Source organism: Sphaerodactylus townsendi, linkage group LG05, assembly GCF_021028975.2.
Source record: "Sphaerodactylus townsendi isolate TG3544 linkage group LG05, MPM_Stown_v2.3, whole genome shotgun sequence".
NCBI lineage: Eukaryota > Metazoa > Chordata > Lepidosauria > Squamata > Sphaerodactylidae > Sphaerodactylus > Sphaerodactylus townsendi.
In genome coordinates, this window is record NC_059429.1 from 87,582,725 (window position 1) to 87,594,906 (window position 12,182).

General features: G+C 43.4%; 1 protein-coding gene across 2 annotated transcripts; it reads right to left on the reverse strand.

Annotated features, from left to right (window-relative positions):
* On the reverse strand, positions 1-11,089 carry LOC125432814 (Krueppel-like factor 15). 2 transcript variants are annotated; one of them, XM_048496794.1, is made up of 3 exons: positions 11,016-11,089; positions 4,362-5,367; positions 1-2,326 (listed from the first exon to the last, which is right to left on the reverse strand). In XM_048496794.1, the coding sequence occupies exons 2-3, from the start codon at positions 5,285-5,287 to the stop codon at positions 2,146-2,148; spliced, it is 1,107 nt and encodes a 368-aa protein (XP_048352751.1). In that variant the 5' UTR covers positions 5,288-5,367; positions 11,016-11,089; the 3' UTR covers positions 1-2,145. The 2 variants fall into 2 exon arrangements, with proteins under 2 accessions (XP_048352751.1, XP_048352752.1); XM_048496795.1 differs by lacking the exon at positions 1-2,326 and adding an exon at positions 3,262-3,379.
* Positions 11,090-12,182: the final 1,093 nt, after the last annotated feature.

Here is a 12,182-nt window from a genome sequence, read left to right on the forward strand (position 1 = left end):
TAATGGTGGCAGCAGTTCTTTATAACTTTGAACAGACCCCTGCTTTAAAAACTGTGCAATGGGTGGAGGAGGAGCTGGAGAAAAAAGTAGCATTCTTAAAGCCAGGGCCTTACAGCATGTAAGAGAAGGAGGTAGTGTGAGTCATTCATGCTGGCACATCCTGAAGAAGAAAGTTGCCCGTAGGGGAAGGAGGCTGGAACACTCAAGGCAGGCAAAAACAAGATGCTCAATCACATGCAGCTCTCAGAATTACAGACTTGCAAATAAACATACATAGGATTAGGCTTACATTAAATAAGCTATTGTTCTCTTCTGGTGAGAACTGGATCTGAACACAGGAACAGACACGTATGAAATTACACAAAGATGTAAACTTGCTTCCCAATGCTCCTTTCCTCATAGCTGTAAAGTAGATTTCTGTAAAAATGATACCTTTTATTTTGACTGGGTTAAGATTTCTTTCTTTTATAGCAGCACTATACTCTCATTCATACTAAATGCCTAGCAAAAGAAACACATCATTGTCAAGGTGAAGGTATAGTGAGCCAGGGAGATCTAATGAACAGAGTGAGAGTAAACTTGGACCGTAGCCAGTTAGGTTCAAATCCTCAGCCATGAAACTCACAGGTTAGGCTTTTGTCAGTCATCACCTTTGCCTAATGTCAGTCATACATTTCTGACAAGGTTAAAAGTGGGAAAGGGCATGAAACCTGATATGGTGCTCCGGACATAATGCAATAAAATAAGCCTGCACATTTGCCCATGAAAGCCAGAGCTGAAAGTGCTGATGGGATAACAATGATCAAAATGAGTTTTCATTTGAAAAGAGGAGTAATAAGAAACAGCTAAGAAAACAATGACCAAGCGTACCTGCTGCAAACAAGAAATTTAAAACTGGCTTAAAAAAACACAGGAAAAGGGAAAAGGATGAAGTATGATGAAAAATATCCAGGAAGACAGAATTTTCTGAGTTAACATGGCAGTCAGAAAATAGCTAGAGAGCGCACTTTCCCATTCCCTGGGAGCACAAGCTGAACTGTCCTTTGGGGTGACATAAACCTTAGTTTCTGGGCTAGACCTCTAGAAAGTGCTGCTTCTACATGAGCAGAAACTACTTGTAGGGCTATGTAGAGACCACAAAGAACACAGAGGTTTCCCCTAAGTTGACAAGTGCTTTCTGAGAGGAATTCCTTTTTTTCTGGAATCATTTGTTACTTTTAGAATCAATAACATTTACATCTGTTCATTATTTATAGCCTAGAAAAGAAAAGCAGAAATTGGCTTGAAGCTGTGACCATTTTAGGCAGGAGTCAGAATCATTAGGACTGTATTTTGCCAGTCCTTAAAAAATGACACAGGCTGAAGACTCTTCTGCCTTATAGCAGAATTCTACAAAGTGTTTACATCTTGTACCATGCAACACTCCCTCCAAGAACAGAAGCATAAGTGTCACTGTGGGTGCTTTTCTGTGGCACTGGCAGCCTTTGGGTCATGAACCACAGAATAAGTATTGAAATATTGGCTGTGAGAGCCAAAATGAAATTCACAGTTATCCAAACTTCAACAATTTTTTCAAATACAAATGATTAAACTCAACACAAAAAAACACTGGATACTTTGAAACCCATATCTGGTGGCAAAAGAGTGTCTGATTTTGAATCTTGCATTTGCCAGTTTTTGGCAAACATTTCCTTGGTAGTCCTCCCCTTGTAATTTTCACTTCCAGACTCAATGATTAATTGTATACTTATTGAGAAAAGAATGCTGTAAAATATAGTTCCCATTTGTGTAACTATTCCTGTTGTCCACCATGGCAGGAGCGTTAGAAATGCCTCTACGATCAACAGTCCAAAATTCCAAAAGAAACGTCTCTCTTCCCCCAGCACCTGTTCCAGCATCTTTAATTATCAAATAAGTGTCTGAAATGTAATTACAAATTTTACAAGAGTTCACCAGAACGGGAGACTCTGTTTGGAGATGAGCCCTGATTGTAAGGCATGTTCAGGTTAGAGGTAGGCTTTGGGCTTTCCACAGATTTTGACACAATCAGTGGCTTACTGCCTCCTCTTCCAAAAAAATATTGTCTTCTATACTTACATGTATCTCGCCTGGAATTTTTCTCTTAGCAAGGCAATGAAGGAAGGCTTAATTTTTACCGCAACCCTGATTTGTCTGGCTTGCCAAACTGAATGACACTCTGTGGATCTTCATGTGTTTTGATAAGTGGTCACTGCGAGCAAATTTCTTCTCACAAACTTGGCACTGATAAGGCTTGAGTCCAGAATGGGAGCGCTTGTGGCGAGACAGTTCATCTGAACGAGAAAATCTGTAGAGAGAGAAGTTTACCAATTGACATTGAATGCAGGGTATTTCCACTTCTGCAATTACATTTTCTCTCTCACAGAGACTTTGAAACCACATACTGCAGAAAACAAGCTGTAAACATGGGTCTCTGAATTGTGGGAATTAAGAAATTTAGCCCCAAGGGCTAGTTCACACAATTTGTAAGCTCTGTGGGTGATGGAACACGTGGGCATATATATGTCAAGAGTAATTTATGAACACATAGAAATTAATCTTTACACAATACTCCAATAAAATTCAAAGACCTTGACAAACATTAACAAAATAATATACTGTGATATAGAAAACACAGGCACAAACCTTGTACAGTATTAACATAACTAATCATGATCTCACTACCAAAGCAGTATAGCAAAAACAGCCCCCAACCAGATATTTTCCTTTTTGAATCAAATGGGCCTTTTTGAAACCAACAGGAACCTGCAAGCAGGACAATACAAGGGAATTATTTTGTCTCCCTTTACAATCTTACAATGAACTATAAGCTGACGGGCATCTGTGCAACTTCAGACCATAAGAAATAGTTCATGATTAAGACACTGTATATTATAGATTTAATTAATATTTATTTAAAACTTTTATTAGCTCCCTTTCTACCTTGTGGAACTATTTTATTTCTATTTCTATTTTCATTCATAATCCACCCTTTAATACCGTTTCAGGGCAGGTTACAATAAAAAATGCAACATTAAAATCAAGGCATGTTACATTTTCTTTTAAAATACTTTTTAACTGTGGATGTGGTAACAATTCTCTGTACCACACAGATCTCCACCATCTTGGACATGCTATTTGATTAAGTAGCACCAGAGGGGGGAAGGCTGGCAGATGGTATGCAGCTATTCTTCCAAGGGAGCATCAGGCAGTAAATTATTCCTGTGGTACCCAGGAGTGGAGAAGTGAAGTCACAGAGGCAAGGCCTCAAAGTTGGAAAAGAAGCTGGGCGGGGGAGGGGGGGTCATGACTATTCCCAGTTGGAAATTCCTATGAAGGTCAGGTGCTAGCAGCAGATATCCTAGAGAGAGAGAAAGAGGCCGGTTATGCATGGTGAGGTTCCTGCGACTTCAAAGAGAATTGGCCAGGGAGTCTTTGTTATGGGGCATGCTTGGCATTATTACCCATTATTACTCTGTTTGCAGCAGGGCAGGCATTACCCTTCAGCTGTCTTTTTGCTTGCATCCAGAGGTGGATATTTTGTGGGTTCTCTATTGCCCATGCGTGCTTTAATTTTTAATATAATCTTTAATTTTTATCTTAAATCTTATAAATAGATTGATATATCAATAGAGCAACAGATTGATATATTGACATAAAAAGTCCATTGTTAAAGAAAAGTCTTGAATACAGCATCTGCCTCCTCAGGGAGATTCATCTGTCTCCCTCTATTGGCGTTGTTTGCCAGCAGGTAAAATCTTTTTTGTTTCATCTGGCATACCCCCAATAACGGTTTTTGGCCTCCCTTCTAGAAAACTGTCAACTGTGAGATCTCATTCTGATTAAAATCACAGAAAGCCAGCCAGAAAAGAGATGGTTAGTCTCTAACTAGAGATGAAAGAATTACTTTGATTGCCAGTTAAATGATATTAACCAAGTAGTTATTGCTGTTTAAAAGTGTATATTTTAAAAACTGGAGATGTCTCTTGCAAAAGGGTAAAAATAGTACATTAAAAACACTGGAAATGATCGCCCATATGCTCCTCCATAAAGTTGTAATCAATTTCAATTACACTTACAAATACATTCTGGATGAATTGTGCCAGTTGGTGTAAATATTGGAAACAATTCAAAATTATATTTTCAACACTGTGTGATTTGTCTACATTACAGTATCAAACATTTCAAATGTGTCCTTGAGGATCAAGATATAGCATGAATAAAACTGCTAAGCGTAATCAAATTGCTGGATAACTCGAGAACAAGACAGTTTTGATTTTTTCCCTTTTTTAAACAGTGCAGTGGTTTTTTAAACAAGATTATTATCATTTTCACACACTTACCTCCAGCCACAGTCAGGCCATGTACAGGTGTATGGCTTTTCTCCAGTGTGGCGTCGGAAGTGCGCCTTCAGATGAGAACTTTTGGTGTACATCTTGGTGCAGCCAGGATGTGTGCACTTGTGGACTCGGATAACTGAAGAAGCGATTTTGGGAACCTTGGCTTCCATGTTCCTCGTGCTTCCAATTACTCCTGGCCTCGATGTCACAGGCAAAGGGGCTATTCGTACATACTTCTGGTCTGTGCTTATCACAGGGCTTTGAATGACCTGAGGAAGAATAGTCACACTCTGGCCTTGCATTTTGATGACTAGTTGGGCCATTTTGATACCCGCATTAGGACCCTGAGTTGATGAATTTCCTTCACTTGCTTGAATGGGCTGGATCTGAAGAACAACAGGAATGTTTCCCATTGCTTCAGGGATGTCTGTTCCTGCATCTGCCACTCCAGATGGAACAAAGCTTGAACGGCCTTCATCTAGACCTGGAGCAATTCTAGAGGTACACTGCTTCTCAGGGCTTCTCAAATTGATCTCAGATTTTATCTCAAGCTGTCCTCCTCCTGGCTGTTTCAGCTCATCCTTAAGAACTTCTGTCTTTTCATTCAGGAATTCATCAATCTCCTCCAGTGTAGGGATGAAATCCCTAGAGAGTTCTGTGCAAAAATCAGGTAGTTTGAAATGGGCTTCATAAATGGTGCTCTGGGGTTTTTCGGCTTCCTTCTTTACATTTACATCCGTCTCCAATGAGCAGGGAAGGTCGGAGGGAACTGCTGGATTCGATACTTGTTCTCCATTACAATCCTCCAGCGGGTTCAGCGGTGGCATATCAAGCTTGAATGCATCTGCAGTGCTAGCTAGTTCAACAGAAGCTAAGGTAATCAATGGACCTGAAACAGATACCAGTTTGCTGTCATTTACTGAGACCATTAGTTGGTCTTCTTCCAAATAAATATCTGTTGAGGAATCAGTGGCTGTAAATCATAAAGCCTAGAAAGCTATCGATCCACCTGAAAGAAAAAAAAGCATAAATGAAGTTCCTTAATTCAAGAAAAACAACAACAGTACACGGAACAGAAATAACTAAATCAGATCTCTCTTCTGACAGCGTGTGAACTAAATTTAGCATTTGAACAAATTCTGTTAGCGTGGTGTAGTGGTAAAAGTGTTGGACTCCAAGAAACCCAGGTTCAAATCTATTCTCTGCCATGAAAGCTTGCTGGGTGACATTTGGTCAGCCACACACTCTCACTCTAATGTACCTCACAGATAAAATGGAGGAGAGGATAACAGTGTATTGAGTCCTTATTGGGAGGAAAGGTGGAGAATTAAATAAATAGACCCCCTCCCATCGGGCAAGTGTCTATTAGACTTCAAAGTGGGGGGAGGGGAGGCAAAATGCAGTGCCTTATAGAATAATGTCAGCTTTGGGAAACTGATTTCTTTTAGGGATATGTAGTTAAACTCCTCTCTCCTACTCCACCTCAGTGGATCTCTCACATAATGCATAGTTTGTCCCTGATTCTGCCTATGACAGTTACTGCTCATAGTCCTAGTTCAGTCAGGTAATCAGGAGAGCAGGAAGCATCCTGGGGAAAGGCAGGTACTTTTTCTGCCAAGAACACTGTCTCACCTACAGTAGGAAGCCAGCCATGCAAATTGCACAGGTGTCTAGAATTGTTCCTTGTCATCCATGTGTGAACCACTGGAGAACTCATTTGAAATGCATTGTTTTGTAATTTTGTAATCCAGTTTTATTTCATTTAATAACTTAAAATATTTCTATGTCACCTTTTGATGCAACACAGGGTCCCCAAGGTGGCAAACATTAATATATCTCAAACATTGAAAACAACATTTAAAATATAAATATATAAGGTGGAAACTTGGAGCAAGTCCTGTTACAGAAATATGCAGATGCTGGGGCAAAAATAGAATTTTAGACAAACTTGACATCCATTAAAATATCAGCATTTGACACCCCGGATTTCAAGCTTCCTTTTATAGTGTAGCTTTAATTTCTAACTTACACAGCACACTAGATACATTAACAGTACAATCCTATGCAAAGTAACTGAAAGCATGACTAGTAATTCAAATGAACATTTCCATTGTTCCATTACATACCCATAGGAAAACACAGGGCAAAGGCCTGACATTTTGTGATGCACCTTGCAACACCATTCACAACATTTAGGCTCATTCCGTATGGGCCAAAAACAGCGGTGTGAAAACGGTGTAAAAGGGTTTAAAACAGTGTAAAAGGGTTTATACTGTTTTCACACCATTTTCACACCATTTTTTTTTGGCCCATGCGGAATCAGCCAAAGACTGAATATCTTGCTTTGATAGCTGGGAATATGTAAAACAAGAGAGGAGATTCTGCTGAGCCAGACTCATACTAGTTTCTTGTCCCTTTTGTCAGCAGCTGCTGACATGAAGGCCAGACTATGTTGATGATGGAGAATTCCACATTCCTTGTGGTCTTCAGGTAAGTCTATATAGAATCACCTTTCAATTTATTCCATTTTTCATTGCTAAAATAGTTTTAAATTCTATGCCTATGCCCCCCCTCCCCCAACTTGTGATTCTTAAGATTCCAACTTTTTTCTGGTTTATATAATGAATGTGCTGCCAGTACAGCTATTTTCTGCAGAAATTTGAGGTGGAAAGAAATTATGAACTCAAACTGATTCCCACTTGATTTTTAGTAAGCCAAATACATGGACATGCAAGAGTTTTTCCTGTGTCCAACAGCAACATCTTCTGTACAGTTTAAAGTACAGCATAGAAAATAATGCATGTGTGCATGCATCCTCCATACTTGATGCACACCTGCACATCTATTATATGTGTGAATACATGGACCCCTATATAAGAGGAAACTGCCCACCCACCCCCAGTATGAACTGGATGCAGAAACAGGTTGCACTACAACACTGGGAGAGGAGCTCATGTTCCACCTTCATTAGCAACCACTAACACTATTGCAGGAGGCAAATTAACAGAGCTGCAATCAAGACCTCAATGGCATGACTTCTGATCCACATTTCAGGTTCTATAACCACCAACTACATATATTCTGACCCCTGCAGGCAGTTAAATAAATGTCATGCTTTTGAAACCATTTAATCATCTGTGAATGTTAATGTGAGTTTTACTTAATAAGTCTTATGAACGTCTATAGAGTCCTCTTGCAGAAACCATGCAGAATATCTGTGCCTTCACATGAAGCACTAAGAGACTTGCATCATGACCCAAAAAAGTACCTCCTCAAAAACAGGCATTCAGTGAAGCCTCACATGCAACAAGCAATGGAAAATCATGACGAACAGTTACATGCAAATCAACCCACAAAATAGAAACAGGAAAAACACAGTATTTTCACATATAGTGCATTAAAAGTACTTTGGACCTTTTTAGCAGTGCTCATATGAAGAGTCTGGATTTGAGCCTGCCTGAAAAGACCTGCCTTTCTCTCCTCTAAAGAGTCTGAAAGCGACTTATAACGTTCATCCTTTCCTTTCCCCACAACAGGCACCTTATGGGGCTGAGAGATTTCTGAGAGAACTGTGACTAATCCAAAGTCAGCCAGCAGGCTTTATGTGCAGGAGCAGGGAAATCAAGTTTAACAGATTAGAGTCTGCCACTCATGTGGAGGAGGGGGGAATCAAGCACGGTTCTCCAGATTACACTCCGCCACTCTTAACCACTATACCATGCTGGAAGAAAGCTGTTTGGGAGCCAGATGTATAGATGAGCCAATGTAGATTTCCAGCTGAATTACATGAGCAATGCATAACACATCATGTACACAAATGCCTTAAACCTGCACCAAGCAATCATGATGTAGATGCTTTAAGTCTACAGCAGTAAAATGAATAGCAGCACTCCAAGGTCACTTCTGTCACTCATTTGAGAAGAGCCAATCGAAACGGTAGGGATAACTAAAGATTGCATATGTTCAAAATCTGTGCAATACATAGGCAGTGGGGAATGGGGTTGTGATGGCAAACTCTGCTCATGACATATGGAACAATCCTAAGCAGGTAAGTACTTCCAAACAAGGTAATGCACACAGGACTCTCTCTATAGAATCAGGATCCTGCTTGAATGAATACTGGTGCTATACATAAATGCATTAGGTTGGAGGCAGAGCTTGCTACTGGAATCTTGATTTCCCTTGGCATGCATTTATTGTATGAGAACAGCATCACTTAAGAGCATTTTTAACACTTGCACACACACACACATACACAAGACACATTCTGGTATAAATTGATGTGTATTCATTTTCTTTTGTCCTTGAGCACCCCACGTTTTGAAGAATCTGAGCTCAAAGTCTACCATTCAGCCTTTGAGTGCTTCAGTGCCCAAGTCTGTTGAATATATATTTGTGATTTGCCGTAATTTAGAGAGAATAACTGAATTATGTTAAGGATTTCCAGCATGTTGATGAAGCACTACATATAAAGGTGTTTCAAAGCCCAGCACAAGGTTTGTGAAATGTTATGAGAACACCGAGTGCCAGATGCACCAGGTCAGCTTAGCTACATCATCTCACATAAATCAGGATACATTCATATTGTTTAGCAGATTTATAGTAGCCTTTTCCCAAAGCGAACGATAATCATGTTGGTTACCTAATACTAAAGTTACACTGAGAAGTTAAATTTTGGCAATCTTCCAAAACCCTATCAGACTACTCAGTTCCTCTCCTCAAATTGGTTTCAGTGTTTTAAAACTTTGTGCCCAGGATAAATGAGCCCCGCCCTCCTCCCTGTGTCCTTGACCAATAACAGCAGAGAAATGCGTGTGTGTCACATTTGTATACAATTTCCATTGGTTTGTTGTAGCGAATGAGAAAATGTACTATGCAGATTATTTTCCTGGCCATGAACAACTTTTAAGAGACTGAAATAACCCCCGGCCCACTGGCTAGAAGAGGACGGTGCCCAAGATGATGAACACAAGGGAACAAGATAATAATAGACAGCAGTCTAGGAGGAGACTGGAAGGAGAGGCAAGGGGGTAGGAGAGCAGGGTTTAATAAGAGTACCATGGACTGCTTGTGAGAAAGGCTGCAGACAAGAACAGATCAAGGGGCTGGAGAGCTGGAAGGCGGCTGTCTGAGGCACAAGCACAACTGGCCCACCTTTCTCCATACAAAGATTTGAAGCAGAATCCAGGGACTGCCTCAAACCTCTGGGCGCTTTGCTTGTCGGTACAGTGGGGAAACTCCGTGAGCTTGCTCCAGAGAAAATGTAAGTGCCCAGTGGGCCGGGATAAAGGAAGCGAGAACTGTTGGGTCCAGGGAAGGTGGACTTTACAGGAGAGGCATTCATTCTGTGTATGGGTGGAGTGCGCACCCTGACAGGCCTCCGGGAAAATAAGATGGGGAAGGCGCGCATGTGAGCAACACTCAGGGGCCTTGCTGATGATGCGTGTTCCATTCAGTTTCAGAAGAAGCTCTTTTGGGGATCCTGCGCAAGGGTCACACTCCCATTGGCGCGGGGGGCTCCTGGCCAGTTTCAGGAGCAGGGCATCTGCACAGCAAAAGACCCTCCCCTCTGCCAGATGTTGCAGGGCACGAAGTCGAGGCGCCTGATCTTGGCGTCTTCCTCGTCCGCGGGCAACGCAGGCGCAAAGGAGGCCTTCCCCGGTTTAGGACGGCACGAGGAAATGGCTGAGGGTCTCCCGCGCGCCCAAGCCCCTGATTGCCAGCCAGACTCAGCCTACGACCCCTCCTCTTTTCTTACTCACTCCCCCGCCCCTCCAGATCATGGCAGCCGGAATCCCGCCCCCTTCCGCCACTCAAACCTGCTCGGGTCACGTGCGGCGTGTGTGGCGGGGCGAGCAGCTCGGGTTCCCGGCGGCGTCCCTGGCACGGAGCCCCTCCGCCCGATTGCGAAACCGAAGCGGAGCTCGCTTGGCCGGATTCCTGCGCGTAAACCTCGACTGCGCTTATCAGTGCGGCAGAGGAATCGCGGGCTGCTGAGTTTCCGGACTGCGGATCTCACTTCAAAAGCCTCGCTGGTCGGGGGGGGGGGGGGAGCGAGAAACCGCCCCCTCCCGCCCCCCGAAGCCGCGCTCCCAAGGCCAGGTCAGCCGGAGGAGTCCACGCTGGCCCGTTCCGGCAGCTCTCCACGCGAAACATCAGTGGGTGGGGAACGGAGGCCGACCCTTCGCAGGCTGAGTCGAAAGGCAGCCCTACTGCCGAGTTCTGTGGGGTGCACCTCCAAGTCAGCAGGCGTGGGTTGCGGCTCTCTGACGGCGCGTGGGAAAGAACAGGTGTCCGTCCGCGCGCGCATCGGCTAGGCGGCCAGGTGAACCCAGCTGGACCTTTGCCAGCCAAGAAAGGGGGGGTAACTTTTTGTGGGGACGGAAATCGGGTTAAAAGGCTGGGACGGCGCTGTGCCTCATGCCTGTCCCGGTGACTCTTTCCTTTTGGGCAGGCGTGGGAACAACATGCCTGTCCTGAGAGACCGCCTCGGATTTGGGCACGGGAAGACGCCACCTTCCCTGCTGCTACAACACAGCTCGTGCCACGCTCAGGTCAGCAGCAGCCCGCTTCTTCGGCATCCCAGCCGTGTTCTCGGAGGCACCCATTTGCGCCTCCCCACCTCTCCTCCCTGGTCTGCCCCTTCTTCCCCCTTACCAGCATTGCCCGGCAGCAGCCACAGTCGCGCCCCCGTCTGCCTCGCTCGCTTGGCTCACATGACCCTGGAGAAGGTGCCAAGCAGAGCCCGGGCCCCGCCCACCCGAAGGCTCGGCCCCTTTCCGGCGGTCTCATTGGACGGCTGGTCGCGGGGGCTCGTCTCGTCCTCCGTTGTTCTGGGCTCGGGGCACCTCGTGGCGCTCCTTTGGATGCGCCCGAAGAGGCTCAGTGGCGGGCAGGGCAGGGGGAAGATTAATCCTGGCACCCGTATCGTACACCTTCAGAAGTTAGTCTCGTTAATATCAGTGGGGCTTAAGTGAAGGCAAACGCCACCAAAGCTAATTTGAACCTGCGCTCACTTCCTTGGCTAGTACTTTCGTTGGGAAAAAAAGTGGAGTTTAAGGCGCTAAGAACATAGGATTTCGCTGTAGATCTGCAACATGTCCTTGATTCCCTGTGAAGACCAGAAACCGTGTGAAGACCAGAAACTACGGACTTCTCCGTCCTGCACTCCATCCTGCCCAGATTGTCCCCACTCTCTTTGGTTTTTTTTTTTTTTAAATACTGACTATTTTAGGGTTTGCTCTCTATTCTGATATGTTAGTTTGTTGTCCTAATTAAAAAATGCCTGCTCTTTTGGAATTTTTCGTCTTTTTAGGATTGCAGCCAAGGTACTTCCGGACTATTTCCTTTCCAGGATAAAGATGACAGGAGATTTGTGAATTCATCTTCCATTTCCAGAGCTGTCTTTGTTCTGGAATGTTCTGTTTGGGTCCTAGTGCATTGGGAACAGAACTAGGTGGACTTTAGGAATCAAGTGGAGCATTCTAGAACAAAGACAGCCCAGGAAATATGTGCATCTCCTGACATCTTTATCACAAATCTCCTGACATCTTTATCCTGAAAATGGTATAGTAGGGTGAAAAGAAGAGAATATTATAACATACCCTTTAAGGATAATATTTAGGACTCGTTTATTAATTTTGTTTAATTATTTTGTTTTGGCTTACACAAACAGCTATTTATTTCAATGTCGAAGATATCTGAGCAGTAATAATAATTACAATTTTTAGGTTTAGCATGGAAAGCACATTAGATTTCACAAGGGAATCCTGTTTGACTTCTTGCTATGCCATGCTTTTTTCAGGTGTCACGTCAGCTTATCCA